Source organism: Serinus canaria, chromosome 22 (assembly GCF_022539315.1).
Source record: "Serinus canaria isolate serCan28SL12 chromosome 22, serCan2020, whole genome shotgun sequence".
Classification (NCBI taxonomy): Eukaryota; Metazoa; Chordata; class Aves; order Passeriformes; family Fringillidae; genus Serinus; species Serinus canaria.
The window spans coordinates 3,272,148-3,289,982 of record NC_066335.1 but is presented as its reverse complement, the minus strand read 5'-3'; the positions used below and the strand labels follow the sequence as shown (position 1 = coordinate 3,289,982).

Genomic DNA, 17,835 nt, shown 5'->3' with positions numbered 1-17,835 from the left:
ATATATATATATTATATATTATATTGTAATAAAAATAGTTGGGTTCTGTGATGGTGTGAATTATAACAATTGAATATAATATGTATTATAACATATATTTTATATTTTGTGTATTTATAATACATACTTTATAGATATAATATATGTATATATACGTATAACACATCTATTATTTATAATATATATTTATACAAATTATATATCATATGCATGAGTATAATATAATATATGTAGATATACATATAATACATATATTATTTATATTATATATTTATGCAATTTATGTATAATATGCATGAGTATATAATGTATAAAAATAAAATATCTGTATAAATGGAATAACGTCTGTATTGTCTCACCCTTCACGAGACTAAAAGCAGAATTAAAGATTTTAGTGACCCCATCCCCAAACCGATCAGAAGCTGGCCCGGCAGGGCAGGGCTGGTTTGGGCTGGGGGCGCTGCCTGCCTGGGGCTGAGCCCGGCTGTCCCCGTGTCCCCAGGGCAGGATGAAGCTGTTGGTGGCCGCGCTGGTGGCGCTCACGCTGCTCCTCCCGGGCGCCCGCGCCGGCGAGGGCTCGCGCACCTGCATCTTCCAGACCCTCAGCGAGAGCGACCACCAGTTCTGCAGGTGAGGCACGCCTGGGACCTCTGTCACCTGCCTGTCACCTGCCCGGCCTGGCCTCTGTCCCCTGCCATTCCCTTTGTGTCACCTCCCACCCAGCCTGTCCCCGGCCCGGCCCAGCCTCTGTCCCCTACTTGGTCTGCCTTCTGTCCCCTCCCCAGCCTGGCCTCTGTCCCCTGCCTGGCACTGCCAGTCCCTTTGTGTCACCTCTTACCCTGCCTGCCTCCTGCCCTGTCTGGCCTCTGTCCCCAGCCTGGCCTCTGTCACCTGCCTGGTGCTGCCATTACCTTTGTGTCACCTCCTGCCTGGTCTGGCCCCTGTCCCCTGCCTGTCCCCTCCCCAGCCTGGCCTGGCCTCTGTCACCTGCCCAGTTGGGCCATTCACTTTGTGTCATCTCCTGCCCAGCCTGGCCTCTGTCCCCAGCCCGGCCCCTGTCCCCTGCCATGCCTGGCCTCTGGCCCCTGTCCCCTGCCTGTCCTGGCCATTCCCTGGGTGTCACCTCCCGCACAGTCCCCGTGTCCCCTTGCCTGTGAGTTCCGGCTGTTTCCCTCCTTTTCCCTGGATCTGGGGCTCTCTGGAGTCACTCCCCAGCCTGCCCTGCAGAGCCTTGGGAAGTGACTTTGGCAGTGCCAGGGGTGGCAGGAGCTTTCCATGGGAAACTTCAGAGGGAGGAGGAGGAGGAGGAGGAGGAGGCGGCTGCTTTGCCATGGAATGCTGGAGTGGTTTGGGTGGGAAGGGGCCCTAAAACCCATCCAGAGCCAACCAATCCAGCTCCAACTATCCCTAAATTCCATCCAGCTCCAGCCCAACTATCCCTAAAACCCATCCAGCTCCAGCTATCCCTAAAACCCATCCAGCCCCAGCTATCCCTAAAACCCATCCAGCTCCAGCTATCCCTAAAACCCATCCAGCCCCAACCCAGCTATCCCTAAAACCCATCCAGCCCCAACCCAGCTATCCCTAAAACCCATCCAGCCCCAACCCAGCTATCCCTAAAACCCATCCAGCCCCAGCTCCAACCCAGCTATCCCTAAAACCCATCCAGCTCCCACCCCAACCCCTCCCGCTGTCCCAGGCTGATCCAAGCTGGCCTTGGGCACTTCCAGGGATGGAGCAGCCACAGCTCCTCTGGGAACTCCATCCCAGCCCTCCCCACCCTCCCAGGGAGGAATTCCTTCCCAAAATCTGCTGAAGAACACACAAGGAGCACGGGAATTCCTGTGTCCTTTGGCAGACTTAGGGAAGGAATTTGTAATGATAATAATTGATAATAATTTCTGATCATTCCCATTTTCCCACCCTTTCACCCCGCCCGCATTCCCGAGCCCCCCTGGCACCCTGAGGCCTCATTGTCCTCGCTGTCCCCTTTCTCCAGGGGGGATTTGGAAGTCATCTACCCCGAGGTGGGCGACGTCAGCTGCTCCTACATCCCCAAGTGCCACGGCTACCGCGAGAAGCTCAGCCAGGAGTGGGCCAAGCCCCGCGTCCGCTACCCCTGGGCCAAGAAGGTGAGGCCCCACTCCGGCTATTCCCGGGCTCAGGAGAACTTTGGGAGGTTTTTTTCCACTTTTCCTCCTTGATTCAGGGCTTTGGTTGGAGGCTGAGCTGTGGATAAATGGAATTGGGGTTTTTTGTGGGGTTTTTTGGTAGTTTATTTTGAATTTCTTCCCTACGCTGTGGCCATTAAATCACCTGGGTTCCACATTCGGACTGGGGGGTTACGACACGGAAACCACGGGGATAGGGGAGATTGAGAGGGCAGAGGATAATGGAGAGTGGTGAGACGCGAGGGGAGACGCGAGGGGAGACGCGAGGGAGACGCGAGGGGAGACGCGAGGGGAGACGCGAGGGAGACGCGAGGTGGAGACGCTGAGGGAGACGCGAGGGGAGACGCGCAGGGGTGACGCGAGGGGAGGGCGGAGGGGAGGGCTAGATGGGTTGAGGCGAGAGAGGGTAGGGCGAGAGGGGCGGCCAGGGGGGGGAGGGGGGGCGAGGGGGCCGGGGGGGGCCTACGAGGGGGGCCCAGGGGGCCGAGGGGCCACGGGGGCAAGGGGGCCAAGGGGGGCCCAGGGGGGCCAAGGGGGCCAAGGGGGGCCAAGGGGGGCCAAGGGGGGGCCAAGGGGGGGGGCGAGGGGGGGCGAAGGGGGGCGAAGGGGTGGCGCCGGGGGGCGAGGGGGCGAGGGGCAGGGGGCGGCGGGCGAGGGGCGATGGGGCGAGGGGCGAGGGGGCGAGGGGGGGCCAGGGGTGGCCGAGGGGGGCAGGGGGGCGAGGGGGCGAGGGGGCGAGCGGAGGCGGGGGCGAGCTGTCGAGGTGCCGAGGGCGGGGCGAGGGGGCGAGGGCGGGCGAGGGGGCAGAGGGCCGGGTGAGGGGAGGGGCGAGGGGCGAGGGCGGGCGAGGCAGGAGAGGGCGAGTATTCACACTTTGATATTTTTATATGTTTTACACGGGGGAGGTTTTTATTTTTATTTTTTTTAGTTTTCTATTTTTTCCTTTGGCCATTGACTAAATATTTTCTTGTCCTTCATGGTCCCCATTTTACAGCTATTGCAGCCACCTTGTAGCCATTTGATGAATTCTTTTCACCACATCCCCACCTTTCCATTTAGAATATTTGCTGCATTATTTCCCCCAGAAATGCAGTAATTTATGATTTCATTTTTAAAACAATTAATTAAATTTTAACATACTGTGACCACTTTAGTGGCCAGAGCAGAGCAAAGCAATTAAGTTCTTTTTTTCTGCCACTCAGTAATTTAATTTTTTGCTGTTTGTGGCCTCCAATGATTTCATTTTGTGCTCCACAAGGCTGTTTTTAAAAGAGAATTAAATGGCCACAATGTGGGAAAAATGGGAATTAAGTGGCCAGAAGTAGAGAAAAGTTTAATTAATTTTACATCTATGCTGTGGCCACTGAATATTTACAATTTTTGCTACATTTTGGCCATTTCAATTTTGTTTCCTCTACTTGGACCATTTAATTTTTGGTGTTTTCTGACCACTGGAATTTTTTTCCCTCCATTGTGGCAGTTTCATTGTTTTGCCACAACTCAGCCAAAAAAAAAAAAAAACCAAAAAAAACCCCAAAAAATTCAATCTAAAATTTTCCACCGCGGATTTTATTTTTTTTTTTACAATTTTTTAGTCAACTTTTCAAAATTCTCCTGGTCTCGGGGTGGGATTTGGGATCGGCGATGGGATTTGGGATCCGTGTGGGATTTGGGATTTGCGATGGGGTCGACGGTGGGATTTGGGATTGGGGTGGGATTTGGGGTTTGCAATGGAATTTGGGATCAGGGTGGGATTTGGGATTTGACATTGAGTTTGGGATCGGGATGGGATTTGGGATCCACGATGGAATTTGGGATCGGGGTGGGATTTGGGATTTGACATTGAATTTAGGATCGGCGATGGGATATGGGATTTGACATTGAATTTGGGATCGGATGGGATTTGGGATCCGCGATGGAATTTGGGATCGGCGTGAGATTTAGGACCGGCGATGGGATTTGGGATTTGACATTGAGTTTAGGGTCAGCTGTGGGATTTGGGATCGGGGTGGGATTTGGGATCCCCGATGGAATTTGGGATCGGGTGGGGGGAATCCCGGTGCTGCTGTTCCCTCCTGTCACCACCAGGTGGCAGCATTGAACTGCCCGAGCTCCAGCGCCGCCGGGACTGGGAGGAACTGGGATGAACTGGGAGGAACTGGGATCTGTGCTGAGCGTGCCGCGGGCACGGGGAGGGGACAATAAATGGGGTGGCACTGAGGTATTTTAGAGGACACCCCGCGCCGTGCCGTGCTGTGATCCCAAATCTGTCCCAGGATGCGGCACGGTCTCGCAGCGCTGCCAAATCCCGGTGGAATCCTCGCTGGCTCCCCCAAACCCGCCCGATCCCAATCATTTCTGGCATTCCCATGGGCAGCTGCAGCCCTGGGAGCTGCTCAGGGAGAAGTCAGCTCTGTTCCCTCGGAGTGTGAACAATCCGTTTTTCCTGCTCTTTCCCCCCCTCCCGGGAAGTCTCTTCCCCCTTCGGATCACATGGTTGGAAGGAGAACTTTTCCCTAAAGATGTCTGACTGTCCAAAAACCCCCAAAATCCTCCTTCCTGGCAGAGGCTGCTGCCCGCAGACCCATCCCCGGCTTTCCAGGAGTTTGAAGTTTCCCAGGCATGGATGTGGGCAGTTGTTTTTCCTTGAATTTGAGTCCTGGAAAGCAAAGCAGGGCCGGGAGAAGGGAGGGGACTCTCCGGGGATGAAGCGGCTGCCGGCGGCCGTGGGAAGGAATTTGGGGAGCAGAGCCAGACCCTGCCAGGCTGTGCCAGTGGGAAGGAATTTGGGGAGCAGAGCCAGACCCTGCCAGGCTGTGCCAGTGGGGGATGCGGGCTGGGCGTCCCAGAATCCACAAAAAGCAGGCAAGGCTGAGCCGGGAGCTTGGGGGTGGCACCTGTTTATTTTGGGATGGAATTCCAGCTGTGCCTCGGGGGTGGCAGGTCCCCAGGGAGCCCCTGGCACGGGCGGCGGCTCCCGCTGGCACCGGGAGCGGCTCCGCTGAGGATTTGGCACCGTTTCCTTCCGAGACATCTCGGCACATCTTGCGCTCAGGCGGCATCTGAGGACACGGGGCCCCGCTGCTTGCCGGGCTCTGGGGTGGGTTCCTCCTCTGGCCTTCCCCAAAAATGCCTCCCCAGCTCTGGGAATGATCCAGCTGCAGTTGCAGAGGTCGTTCTGCCTGGCCTTAAACCCCTTAAACCCCCTGGCTCTCCTCAGTTTTTTGGCTTTTTTTTATACAATTTTCTTACTCCTGCACCTCTAAGGCTGCTTTGGGATAATATTTTTCCCTCCTAAGCTTACCCTAAATTGAGTGGGAACAAGAGCTGCAGCATGAGAGTTGTTTTCATGCTCTTTGTGGTTATTTCTACACACAGCAAATTTGATTATTCCTCATTTATTCCCAAATGAGAGAGGGAAAATTTGGCCAAGCGAGGAGATCTCCATCTCCCTGCAGTGCTCCAGTGGGATGCTCCAGCTCGGTGATCCTGGGTGGGGTGGGGAGGGCTGGCTGAAGGGCTGGAGATGCTTTTCCCATCCAAATCCGTGGCAGAAAATCTCGGGGTTTGAGGATGCAAACTTGTGTAGGAAGTGTCGGCTCTCTGTGGAACACTTTGTCTCTTCAAGAAAAACAACCACCAAAAAAGCCAAATGCGGAGTGTTTGTTTTTCTCTCTAGAAATATTTATCAGTTTTCTGAAGGGGGAGGAATGGGAGGTTTCCCATTCTCGTCCCAGATATTTGGGATGGGTTTGGGGTCACCTTTGTGTCCACCTTTGTTCCTGCAGCTCCTCAGGGAAGGAGTTTGAGGTGAGGAGCTGAAAGTGGGGTGGCATCTTGCAGAGCTGAGCTCTGACGGCAGCAAAATCCGACCTGGGGGACTTTAATGCATCATTTTAGGGTGGATTTGAATATTTTGTCATGTTTAAACACTGAGCTGTCAAACCCAGCTTTATCAAACATCAATTTACTGCCCAAAAAAACCCATTTTGAAGCAATTTTTAGTGCCATGAGGGCACCTGTTGTGTGTGGGGGCATCTCAGTGAGCAGTGGGCTCAGGGAAGGGAGTCAGGAACAGGAGAGAGGTTCTGGATGGATGGATACCCTGGAAAACCTGGCCTGGTGGGCAAAGATCTGGGAATATCTCTCAGGAGATCAGCCCAAGGATGTTCAAGATGTTCAATCCATGGGAGATCAGCTCTGGGATGTTCAGGACGTTCAATCCATGGGAGAGCAGTTCTGAGATGTTCAGAGTGCTGAATCCATGAGAGATCAGCCCTGGGATGTTTGGGATGTTCAATCCATGGAAAATGTAGCCCTGGGATGTACTGGACATTCAATCCATGGGAGAGCAGCCCTGGGATGTTCAGACCATGGGAAATGCAGCCCTGGGATGTTCTGGATATTCAATTAATGGGAGAGCAGCCCTGGCATATTTGGGATGTTCAGTCCATGGAAAATGCAGCCCTGGGATGTTCAGGATGCTGAATCTATGGGAGATCATCCCTGGGATGTTCAGGATATGTGATCCATGGGAGATTGCAGCCCTGGGATGTTCAGGGTGTTCAATCCATGGGAGATCAGCCCTGGGATGTTCAGGATGTGTGATCCATGGGAGATCAGCCCTGGAATGCCCAGTCCTCACTGCAGAACTCCCCTGAGCACATCCCAACCCCCCTCTGGGTCCCACTGCACAGACCTGACCTCAAACCCCCCAAACCCCCAAGCACCCAGAGCACCTTCCCAAAACCCCAAACCCAGGAGCTGCTGGGGGCCCTTTCCCAGCCCAGGGAACAGGAGAACATCTGGAAGGACGGGGAAACGCGTCCTCCTTGTCCTGCCTCGATATTGCTTGGCTCAAGCAAAAATAAATTGGAAAAGAAAATTGGCCCTTGCACCAATTTGGGGCAGTTTCTGGATTGTGCAGCGTGGCAAAGCCCCCGACGGTGATGGATCGCTGCATTAACCCAAAGCTGCGTCCCCTGATTCCCTTTTATTACCACTCGTGGTGGCAGACAGAAAAACAGATTACACTGGAGATCAAATCGATAGGAACTTTATTTACTGGCCTTTGAAAAACATATTTCTGGGCTTTATAAAAACATACGGCAGATGCCAGGGATGGGCCTTGTCTCCTTGTTAAAAAGCAATTTACCTGTGCTGGAGCTGCTACCTTGTACCTGCTCCTCCAGATTTGTTTTCATCCCAAGGTTTGACAACTTCCTCAGAGGCTTCTTTGGGCCGTGCCATCACTTTTTTAGGATACAGGAAGGGATTGGGTTTGGTTTTTTTTTTTTTTTTTTTCACAACAAAATCTAGAAATAAAGTGTTTTTCTCAAGGTTTCTACCCCAAACTCAACTTTTTTAAAACTTGTTTTTGCAAGCAGCCAATTTGCACATCCCTGAGCTCAGCTCCTTCCTGCTGCTCCTCAGCTCTCTGGGATAAAGGCTTTTCCAAGCTGGGATGCACTGGGGCTGGGGAGGCAGCTGGAACCATGGGATGACCCATGGGATGGCACCCTCAGGGCTGCCTTTGAGCTTGTTGTCCCTAAAGCTGTGACCAGCACCCCGGGGTGGGGCCGGAGAGGTGCTGGGAATTGGAGCTGTGCCCTTGGGAATGGGAGCCCGGGGAGGGAAGAGCAGCAGGAGGAGTTTGTCCCAAGGACCCACAGAAAATCCACTCTGGTTCTTTTTCCCATTCTCCCCCTTTGTGAAGCACTTGGTGGCCTGGCTGGGGACAGGCCTGGCTTGGGCCAAGCCTGACTCATAACGAGTTTTGAGTTCCCATTATTTGGGTATTTGTTTGTGTGGGGAAATCCATTTGTTTTATTAACAAAGGCAGGGGCAGCTTTGTTCCATCTCCTGGCGGGCTGCGCTGCAGGGGTGGCAGGAGGGGACGTGCAGCTGGCTGGGGAGGGACCTTTTTGTGGCCCTCAGGTTCCACGCACGCCTTGCTGGAGAGGATGGTTGGAAGCAGAAGATTTCTGACAGTTTGTGTATCCCTGCTGGCTCATGGAGCCGTCTGGAGCTGAGGAGCCACCAGCGTGGTTTTCTCCCTCTCTCCATCCTGTCTGGGCTCCTCAGAAACAATGGTCCCGCATTCCTTCCCTCTGCTGGCAGCAGAGATTCCCGGGGTTAGCCCAAGCCCCCGGTGGTGAGCCCCTCCCTGCTGGCGTGGGTTCCCATGCCCTGGGATCGCTCCGGCAGCATTCCAGCGCCCCGGACTTCACAGGGGGAATGGTGTGAGGGATCTGAGCTTCCAGAGGGCCTCTTTGAGGGCTTTGGAGCGGGGTGGCAAAGCCAAAATGAATGTGTGTGCCGAGGGCTCTGCGTGCTGCCTCAGCCCCGTCCTCTGCTGACCCCCTGCCGCCGCTTCCACGGGGGATTTATCCGGGATGCGACCCCTCCGAGCCAAGCACTGCTCCAATTCCCATCCTTTTGGGGAGCAGGAGGGTTTTTTCTCCTTGGAGTGGTTCACCAACATCACTGGGGGTGTTGTCCTGGTCCCACCGGAGGGGACCGGCGGGCAGCTGGTGCCACACGCCAGGAGAGCCTCGTTCCATGAGCAATCCTGGCAGGAATGTCACTTCACATCCGTCTCCTGACCCTCCCCGTTCTCTGGACCTTTAACCACCCTGGATAAACATCCAAACATGGTGCCCCCGAAGGCAGGAGGCCGGGAAGCACCTCGGGGTCATCCCCGTGCCTCGGCATCCCCCGCTCGCTCCTCGTTTTCCCTGGGAAAAAAAAATGTTTGAAGGCGCCGCTGATTTTCCCTTTGATCCCTGTAAACACTATACAGTAATCAAAGTTTAAGCTGCTTTGGGTGAAATAATTGCTTAACAATCATATAAGACAAAGTGATTCAACAAATGACAATTAGGACTTGTGATCTACAGAACAGATGCATTCAGTGTAGCATATTATAATGTGCTAATAGGAGATTGACAGCACAATAATAGGAGAGAACAGCCACTCAGCCTATAATTCCCAACCAAATGTGAGGCTGTCCACAGAGCTCAAATCCGAACAGGCTGTAAAATTAGAGGTAAGAAGGCACAAGTTTCACAAAGACTCATTAGCAGGTTGGCTGTGAATTTCCAAGGAAGGGGGGAAAATTCCTGCTGGAGGATTTACTCGCGAAAGGAAGGAAGGAAGGGGAGGGTGGGGGGGAACCTCAACCTCCGCATGTCTTTACGCTGGGAATGAGTAACCTCGATCCCAGCGGGCTCCAACAGGCTGGAGCAGCCTCTGCTGCCGGGTGCCAGGCAGGTTTTGGGGCACAGGGTGGCTCCCGAGCCCTGGCAGGAGCCGGGTCCCGGCTCCTTGCGCGGGGGACGCGTCGAGCAGAGCCCGGTGCGAGGGACGGAATGAAATGAGGAGTGATATGAGCACGGAGCTCCACCGGGCGTTCCCGACGGGAATTGGGCTCTTCCCAAGCCTTAAATGATACTGATGGGTGACAGGGCCACCCTTTAGCCCTGTCCATGGCAATTAAGGGGACATGGAGGGATGGGGACGTGTGCGGGAGTGGAGCTGTCAGTCTCCACGGCCCTGGCACGTGCGGAGGCAGGAGCTGGGATCCATCCCTGAACCCCTCCACACCCCGGGATAACGTTCTCTGTGTGCTGCTCTCTCCTCTCTCCTTCCCCAGCAGCTTTGGAGGCAGAGAGATCAAAGGAACTTAAAATTTCCAGCTCTGGTGACAAACCAGATTTCAGCTCGTCTCGTCCTCCCCGTGCCCCGCGCACGTGTTCACCCAGTGTGGAATTTGGCCGTGTTTTATTATTAAATAAACATGCCAGAAAATGCACTTTTTTGTGCATGGGGGAGGATGAGAAGGTTTGGTAATTAAAACTTCCATCCATCAACGCTTGGCTCCCGGAGATAATTGTGTGGCTCCCGCAGATGTATGTTTGGTATGGAATTAACCAGTGGGAATTGGTGCTGGTGTGTCTGAGGGGATGGGATGTGCCAGGGGCTGCCCAGGATTCCACTGGAGTATCCTGGGGAAGGTGTGATCGTGCTCTGGTTGGGAATTTGTTGGGAATTTTGCTTTTTGTCTCAGTTTATTGCACGGGCAGGTGCTTTAGATCCACTTTATTGTCACCTGCAAATCCCAAAACTGCAGGGATGCACCTGCCAGGTGGGTCTGGCATAAAAAATTAGAGATTTTACATGAATTTTATTACTTGCAGAGTTAAACTGACTTTTAGAAACAGATAAATCTGTTGAAAAAAATACGATTTTTCTTTCCCTTTGCCCCATCTTTGGATTTTCCCAGACTGCCCCAGCCTGTGATGTGCCAGCGTGGGCGTCGTCGGGCACTGGGGATTTCAGAGCCTTGAGCCAAGGTGACACTGGAGAAAAAGCTGCAAAGATCCCTCCCCTCACCCCAACTGCAGGATTTATTTTTGAGGAGACCCTTAGGAAGCGCTGCCCCCGCAGAGCCTGGAGCCCCTCTGGGTTCCAGAGCTCCCACGGGTGATCGATGGCAGATCGATGGGCCCCAGGGGGACCTGTCACCCTGCTGGTGTCTCCTGACATGCCCCAGACCCGCCTGGGCTTTTTCAAAAGGAATTAATGGAGTTTTGGGTGGGCAGGAGGGTTTATAGCAGCAGGCAGGTTCCTCCCGATGCTCCTGGCACTTGAAAATGGAATTTGGGAGGTTTGGAATTGTGTTTCATTTTGGGAGAGCTGGGTATGGCTCCCCTTCATCTTCCTCATCTCCCTGGCATCCTCCTCCTTCTCCCCAGCTCTTCCTGATTCCGTGGAGATTCCCCACTCTGGCCTTGGGCATTTTTGGGGCTGGGAAAGGCTCCAGGACCTCTGGAACACTGGGCTGGGTGTGCTGGGGGGGCCTTTGCTCCGGCACTCTCCCCTCTCCAGGCAGGTGTTGCCCTCCCTGATTTTCAGAGGGCTCTGGGAGCAGCCAGGCTCTCCTGGGTTTCTCTGGGATGTGACAAGCTGCTGGATCCACGGCTGAAAAATCTGGGAATTGGGAATTGCCAGGCGCTGGGTGGAGGGCAGCGAGGGGTGGGAGAGGTGTTTGCCTGGCAAACACACCCTGACCCTGCTGCCACCCTCCCGTGGGATTATCCGAGCGTCTCCCTGGCATCTGGGATGCCTCGAGCCTGCTCCGAGCCCCAGTTTTGGCAGCAGATGCCCTTCAGCAGCCCTTGCCAGGTCCCTTGCTGGCAGGGAATCCTGCTCCGTCCTGCTCTGCCGCTCCAGCTGCACTTGCCAAGCATCACCTCCCACTGCAGGGAGCATCCCGGGGAGCTCAGCCTCACCCCTGGGCTCGGAGCATCATTCCCGGGAGCCTTCCCTCCTCCCCTGCAGCATCTTCCCCGGTGCCTCCCCGCCAGCACAGGAGCCTTTTTTCCATGGATGAGTAATTCTTCCCAATTTGGGGGCTCCTTCCTGCGCTGTAACAACCCCGAGCTCGCCTGCCTTTTTCTTTTTCCAGCTGCCATCTCCAACAGAAATTCCCTTTTTTTTTCCTTCTTTTTTTTTTTTTCCCCGGCAGGAGGGGAGGGGCTGTGGGGGGGAGATCTCGGTTATACAATCCGGGGTTGGGGCGACTATTTTGGATCCCTCCTTCCTGCCTCCAAATTGCAGCTCCGAATGTGACAAGTTACAAAACACTTGAGTCATTTCTCTCTCTCTCTCTCTCTCTCTCGCTCGCTCGAGCGCTGCCTTTTTCCCCCACAAGGGTTTGGGTTGGTTTAAAGGGGAAAAAAAAAAGAAAAAAATCAGGATGGGGATGTGGGAATGGGGATGGGGAGGGGGGAAAAGGCGGCTCCCAGCCCGGGGGGCCGCGGGCAGCCCCCACGCAGGGGAACTGGCGGGGCTGTTTATGTAAGATGCTCATGTTCTGCTGAGCTGCAGCGAGAGCTGTTGTCGATTCCCAGGAAAACCCACGGCTGCCCACGTAGGATCTCCCGAGCAGGGTTGTGTAACGGGGAGCCAGGCAGCCCGGGGGGGTGGGGGGGGGGTCGGGAGATCCTGCCTGGGGAGGGGGGAAAGCAGGGATGGCTGCGTTGGAAGGAGTGGGAACAGTCCGTGGGAAAGGCGGCCGCTGGGATGTGCCGCGGGTGCCTTGCCAGGAGTTTTTGGGGTGCTCTGAGCTGGTGTCACCTCTCAGCACGGATTTGGAATGAATTGAGTCACTGGGTGACTTCCCAGCATCCCTGTTTCCTTCGGATCTTGGGAGGAAAGGGATTTTTGTGATGAGATTCAGTGTTGGAGTAGAAGAAAACGTCAGCGATGGTTTGGTGGAGGAGGTGGGCTGATCCTGAGCGCTCCTGCAGCTCCTGGGATCATCCCAAGGGCAGGTTCAGGTTGGACTTTGCAGGAATTTCCTCATGGAAAGGGTTGTTAGACCTCAGAAGGGGAGGTTTGGAGTCCCCATCCCTGGGGGTGTCCAAGGAACACCTGGATGTGGCACTCAGTGACAAAGTGGGAATGGGGCACGGCTGGGACTCGGTGATCCTGGAGCTCTTTTCCAACCTGAATGATCCAAGGATTTGGGAAAAAAAAAAAATCCCTCATTTCCCGCTGTCCCCAGTGGATCTGCACCACCAGCCTCAATACCTGAGGGAGGGGCTCCAAAGCAGCTCTGCACCCCACCAAAATCCCCATTTCAGTGCTTCTTTCCCTAAACACCAAAAATCCGGGAATGCTGGTGGCTTGTGCTGCTGCAGCCCGCGAGGAGAGGAGCCCTCTCGAGGTGCTGGGATGGGAGCTGCCTGTGTTACATTTTTATCCCTATTTATTCATGCAGAGCCGAGGCGCGGGGCGAGGCGCCCTGCTCGGGAGCGCTGCTCTCCATGAGAATGCTCCTTCATTTACATCCTCCCTCCTTCCCCACAACTGAACTTATCCGGGTTATTTTTATTCCTCATGTGTATTTTTTTTTACTTTTTTTTTTTTTTTTTTTTTTTTTTTCTTAAAAAGATTGGGGGAAGGGGAGGAGAAAAGGAAAAAAAAACCCAAAAAAACCCCAAGCATCACCACCCGTCTAAATTCACCTTATTTTTACTTCTATTAAAATTTCCCCTCTGGAATTTTGATAAGCCAGGAAAAAAATGAGGCACACGAGCGAGCTTCACCTGAGGGGAGAGCCGAGGCCCGGGGATGAGGGGGAGGAATGTGTTTTGGGGCAAAGAGTAAGTTTAGAACTATTTTTCTCTTAACTGGAGCACTTAGCTGCACTGCAAGCCATTCATCTTGTGCTTTAATAACTCATTCTCCCCGTGAGATGGGAAATCACAGCCCTGGATATTGCTTTTCTTGGGATCCAGGATCAAAGATGAATCTGCTTCCTCTAATAAAATACATTCTCATTGGAATTGAAATCGTTTTCTGCACCCTGATTTTCCACTGTATTTTGGGTGTTGAGCTCTTCTTTGCCCCAGATCCCCCTCGCTGGCCTGGTATTTTATTTATTTCTTTCCCTTCCCAAACGGTGGAATTACAAATTCCCTCATTTCCCCCCATCCCTGGGGAGCTCCAAGTGCTGCCGTTTGCCTCGGGCTGTGTCTAATCAATCGATCAATCAGATATTGATGATTTATAGAGGATATTTTACATCCTGGGCTCTCCCTTGCTGTGGGAGCCGATGCATTTTTGGGGCGCCCCGGGGTTTGTGACCATTTTATCCTTTCCCTGCCACTTTTTAATCACCAATTCATCCCCTGGAGCAAACATTTCCCTGTGCACCAGCTTGTGCTTGTCCCCTGGGGGTGTGAGGAGTTTGCAGGGCCGGGGAAGGAGGCTGGGAGCCTTCGGAATCCTGGAAGGATTTTTCTGGGAGCAGAGGGAGCTCTCGGCTCGCGACTCCGCCGCTTCCCGGCGCCGCCTCGAATGAAAAAACGCTGAAACAAAACTTCTCCCTTTCATGTTCCCCTCGGCCCGACTGTCTCTTAACTACGCATTTGATCTCGGCATCTCCGCGAGAAGGTTCCGAGCCTGATGGGGAATTAACGGGGAGCGGGAATGAAGCAGCGGATCGGGGTGGCCGAGGGAGGGACGCGCTGTGGTGGCACCAGGGGGACACGGGGGACACCGCCCGGTGGCTGCTCCCGCTCCGGCACAGCCCGGGGGGCACGGGGGCAAGGGCGAGGGATTGTCACCTCCTGTGGCCGGGGCTCCGGGGGCTCGTGGCTGTCTGTCTCTCTCTCCAGAGGTTTGCCAGGGTTTGGGAATGCTGGAGGCAGCCGCGCTTCCCGCACGGACGGGAATTCCCTGGTTAAACAAATATTTGGTGAGTGGGGAGAGGAGGGGAGGCAGCAGCGCTGCTGAGGCCCCCAAAATGCTGCGCTGCCCCAAATTGCTGAATTACCCAAAAAGCTGAGCCCACGAAAATGCTGCACTGCCCCAAAATGTTGCAGCTCCCCAAAATGCTGTTACCCAAAATGCTGGGTTACCCAAAATGCTGCACTCTCCCAAAATACTGAGCCCCCCCAAAAATGCTGGGGTCCCAAAATGCTGCACTGCCCCAAAATACTGAGCACCCCCAAAAATGCTGTTACCCAAAATGCTGCACTGCCCCAAAATGCTGAGCTCCCCAAAATGCTGCAGCTCCCCAAAATGCTGCACTGCCCCAAAATGCTGAACCCCCAAAATAACGAGCCCCACAAAATGCTAAACTCCCTCCCCAAAATGCCAAGCCCCCCAAATGCTGCAGACCCCCAAAATGCTGAGTACTCCCAAAATTCTGCACCTCCCCCAAATGCTGAGCCCCCCAAGTACTGAGCCCCCACAAAAATTCTGCAGAGCCCAAAATGCTGCAGCTCATTGAGATGTTTCAGCCCCCCAAATGCTGCAATCCCTTAGGATGCTGCAGCCCCCCAAGATGCCGCAGCCCCCCAAAATTCTGCACCCCCCAAAAATTCTGCACCCCTTTAAATGCTACCCAGCCCCTTCCCCATCACTCAGAGCCCAGAGGGGGACAGTGACAGAGCCAGGGTTACCCTGGGGTGGGAGCAGTGCCTTGCACCCACCAGATTTGCAAAATCAGAGTTTTTCTCCACTAAAACTGTTGAATTCCTGCCTGGACCCGGCTGTTTTGGGGGGATAATCCTGGATGGGAACAGGGGACACGAGCTGGGCCCTGGGGTCAGGACTGAGCTGGGACTTTGTCCTGGTTTGTGGGGCAGCTGCTGGACCTCGTCCCGTCCTCGCTGCTCCCGGGAGCTCTCCCTCCTCACAGAGGGGCAGGTCACAGCAGCCTCGGGATTTGCCAGATTTCTTCCAGCTGGAGTGAAAAGCCTGGGAATTTGGGTGGAGAGCTGGCCATGAGGGAGATCAGGGCTCCTGGTGGCTGGGGACAGGAGCAGCTTGGCTGCTGGGCTGGGGTCACTTGGGCCTTTTCCGTTCCTGTGCCCTTTTCCTTTCCGTGCCTGTGAGGGGAAGGGCGTTCCTGGATTTCCTGTGTTCCTTGTTCCTTTTCCGTGTTTCCTTTTCCTGGTTGTCCTTGTTCCTTTTCCTGTGTCTCCCTTTTCCCTTTATCCCTTTTCCTACCCTTTCCCTTTTCCTTTTCCTTTCCCTTTCCCTTTCCCTTTCCCTTTCCCTTTCCCTCTTTTCCCTTTCCCTTTCCCTTTTTTCCCCTTTCCCTTTTTTTCCCTTTCCCTTTTTTTCCCTTTCCCTTTTCCATGGGGTATCCATGAGATGAGCTGGTCCACGAGAGGCTGCTGGCAGAGAGGGAGCTGCTGTCTGGCACTTTTCCCTTTGGAAAGTGAAGGAATGTTTGGCAAAGTGGACTTTTGTTACCTTTTGGTCTTCTCTTGCTGGAATGTCACTGCAGGGACAGAGGAGAGATGAGCAAAGCCACTCTGGCCCCTGCAGTGAGTGCAGCCTTCACACACGTGGTTTTCCCAGCAAAATCCAGTATTTGGGATAGGGACACCTGCAGGTGGATGGGGGGGATCCCTGTGGGGTCCCTACCTGAGTGATCCCACCCAGGCACCAACAGACGCAGTGTTTCCAGGAAAATCCTTTATAAACCATGTGACCTCCTCCATCCAGGGGAAGAATTGCACTTTTCCCAAGGGCTTGAGGCCACAAGGCAGAGCTGTGGCCAAGGAAAGGCTCAGCCTCCTCTCTTTGCACACCTCAACACACCAAAAAACCTCCTCCACGAGGCCAAGCGTGCAATTAAAACCCAGCTCGGCGCACACACAAACCCGTGGCAGCCTCCAAAGAGTGAATTAAACGAGGATGAAAGGCAACTGCCAGCTCTGGCAAAACCCTAGGAAAGGAGCCATCAGCTCTCGGCAGCGTCCTGGGAATTTCAAACCACGCCAATGGAATTTGGCCGCTCCATTTCATTCGCTGTCAATCAGCGTCGCTGCTACTGATGCTTCCTCCTCTTTTTAGATCCCCCATTTCTTTTGGCGATGCCCAGAGCGCAGTTGTATCCCAGCCAGGCAGCCCTCATCACCAAGCGATTAAATCAGCGGGAAAAAACCCAGGAGAGACGTCTCCTCTCAGACATAATAGCAAAAAGGGGGCGGCAGGGACGGGGAGGGGGCGACGGCTCCGGGTCTATTTCTGTTGGATGTGTCCTGGCACCGCCGGAGCCTCCCTGGGTGCCGAGCTGTGCCCGTGATCACCGGCTGCAGGTGGCAAAGCTGCACCAAGCTGGGTTTTCCTGCTGTTCCAAAGTCTCTGGGCCCAGGGTTTGGTTCTGTTTTGGGGTCTCTTTTGGGTTCTGTCCTGCAGCAGCCGTGCCGGGTTCCCGCCGGTGCTGTCGCTGCGTGGAGGGATTGGGGTGTTGGGGAATGTGAGCGTCACACCAGGGCCTGAGCATTCTGATATCCAAGGGTCCTGATCCTTGAGCCTCCTGATATCTGAAGGTCCTGATCCGTGAGCACCTTGATCCCTGAACATCTTGATCCTTGGGCATCACAACCCCTGAACCTCTTGATCCCTGAGCATCCTGATCCTTGTGCATCCCAACCCCTGAACATCCTGATCCTTGGGCATCCCAACCCTTGAACACCCTGATCCTTGGGCATCCTTGATCCCTGAGCACCTTGATCCCTGAGCATCCTGATCCTTGTGCATCCTGATCCTTGGGCATCCCAACCCCTGGACATCCTGATCCCTGAGCATTTTGATCCATGGGCATCCCAACCCCTGAACATCCTGATCCTTGGGCATCCCAACCCCTGAACATCCTGATCCATGGGCATCCTGATCCTTGGGCATCCCAACCCCTGAACATCCTGATCCCTGAGCACCTTGATCCCTGAGCATCCTGATCCCTGGACATCCTTATCACTGAGCACCTTGATCCCTGAACATCCTTTTCCCTGAACATGCTGACATCTGAGGGTCCTGACCCCTGAGAATCCTGATCTCCAAGCCTCCAATCCTCTGAGCAATCCTGACCCCTGAGCCCCCTGGCTCTGAACATCCCTCTCTCCAAGCATCCTGAACCCTGAGCATCCCAGCCTCCAATCATCCCGGCCTCCAATCATCCCAGCCTCCAATCACCCCAGCCTCCAATCATCCCAGCCTCCAATCACCCCAGCCTCCAATCATCCCAACCTCCAATCATCCCAACCTCTGAGCATCCCGACCTCTGAGCATCCCGACCTCTGAGCATCCTGACTCCCAAGCATTCCATCCTCCAAGTTCCCCAGCTGTTGAACAT

The 17,835-nt window shown here is 54.2% G+C and overlaps 1 protein-coding gene across 1 annotated transcript in view; it reads left to right on the top strand.

Annotated features, from left to right (window-relative positions):
• The first annotated feature begins 503 nt into the window (after positions 1–503).
• PEBP4 (phosphatidylethanolamine binding protein 4) overlaps positions 504–17,835 on the top strand; it is a 74,250-nt gene continuing 56,918 nt past the window's right edge. Inside the window, exons 1-2 of the mRNA XM_050982773.1 lie at positions 504–630; positions 2,000–2,132. Coding sequence (XP_050838730.1) covers positions 509–630; positions 2,000–2,132 — 255 coding nt within the window. The 5' untranslated portion in view covers positions 504–508. The remainder of the gene's footprint in view (positions 631–1,999; positions 2,133–17,835) is intronic.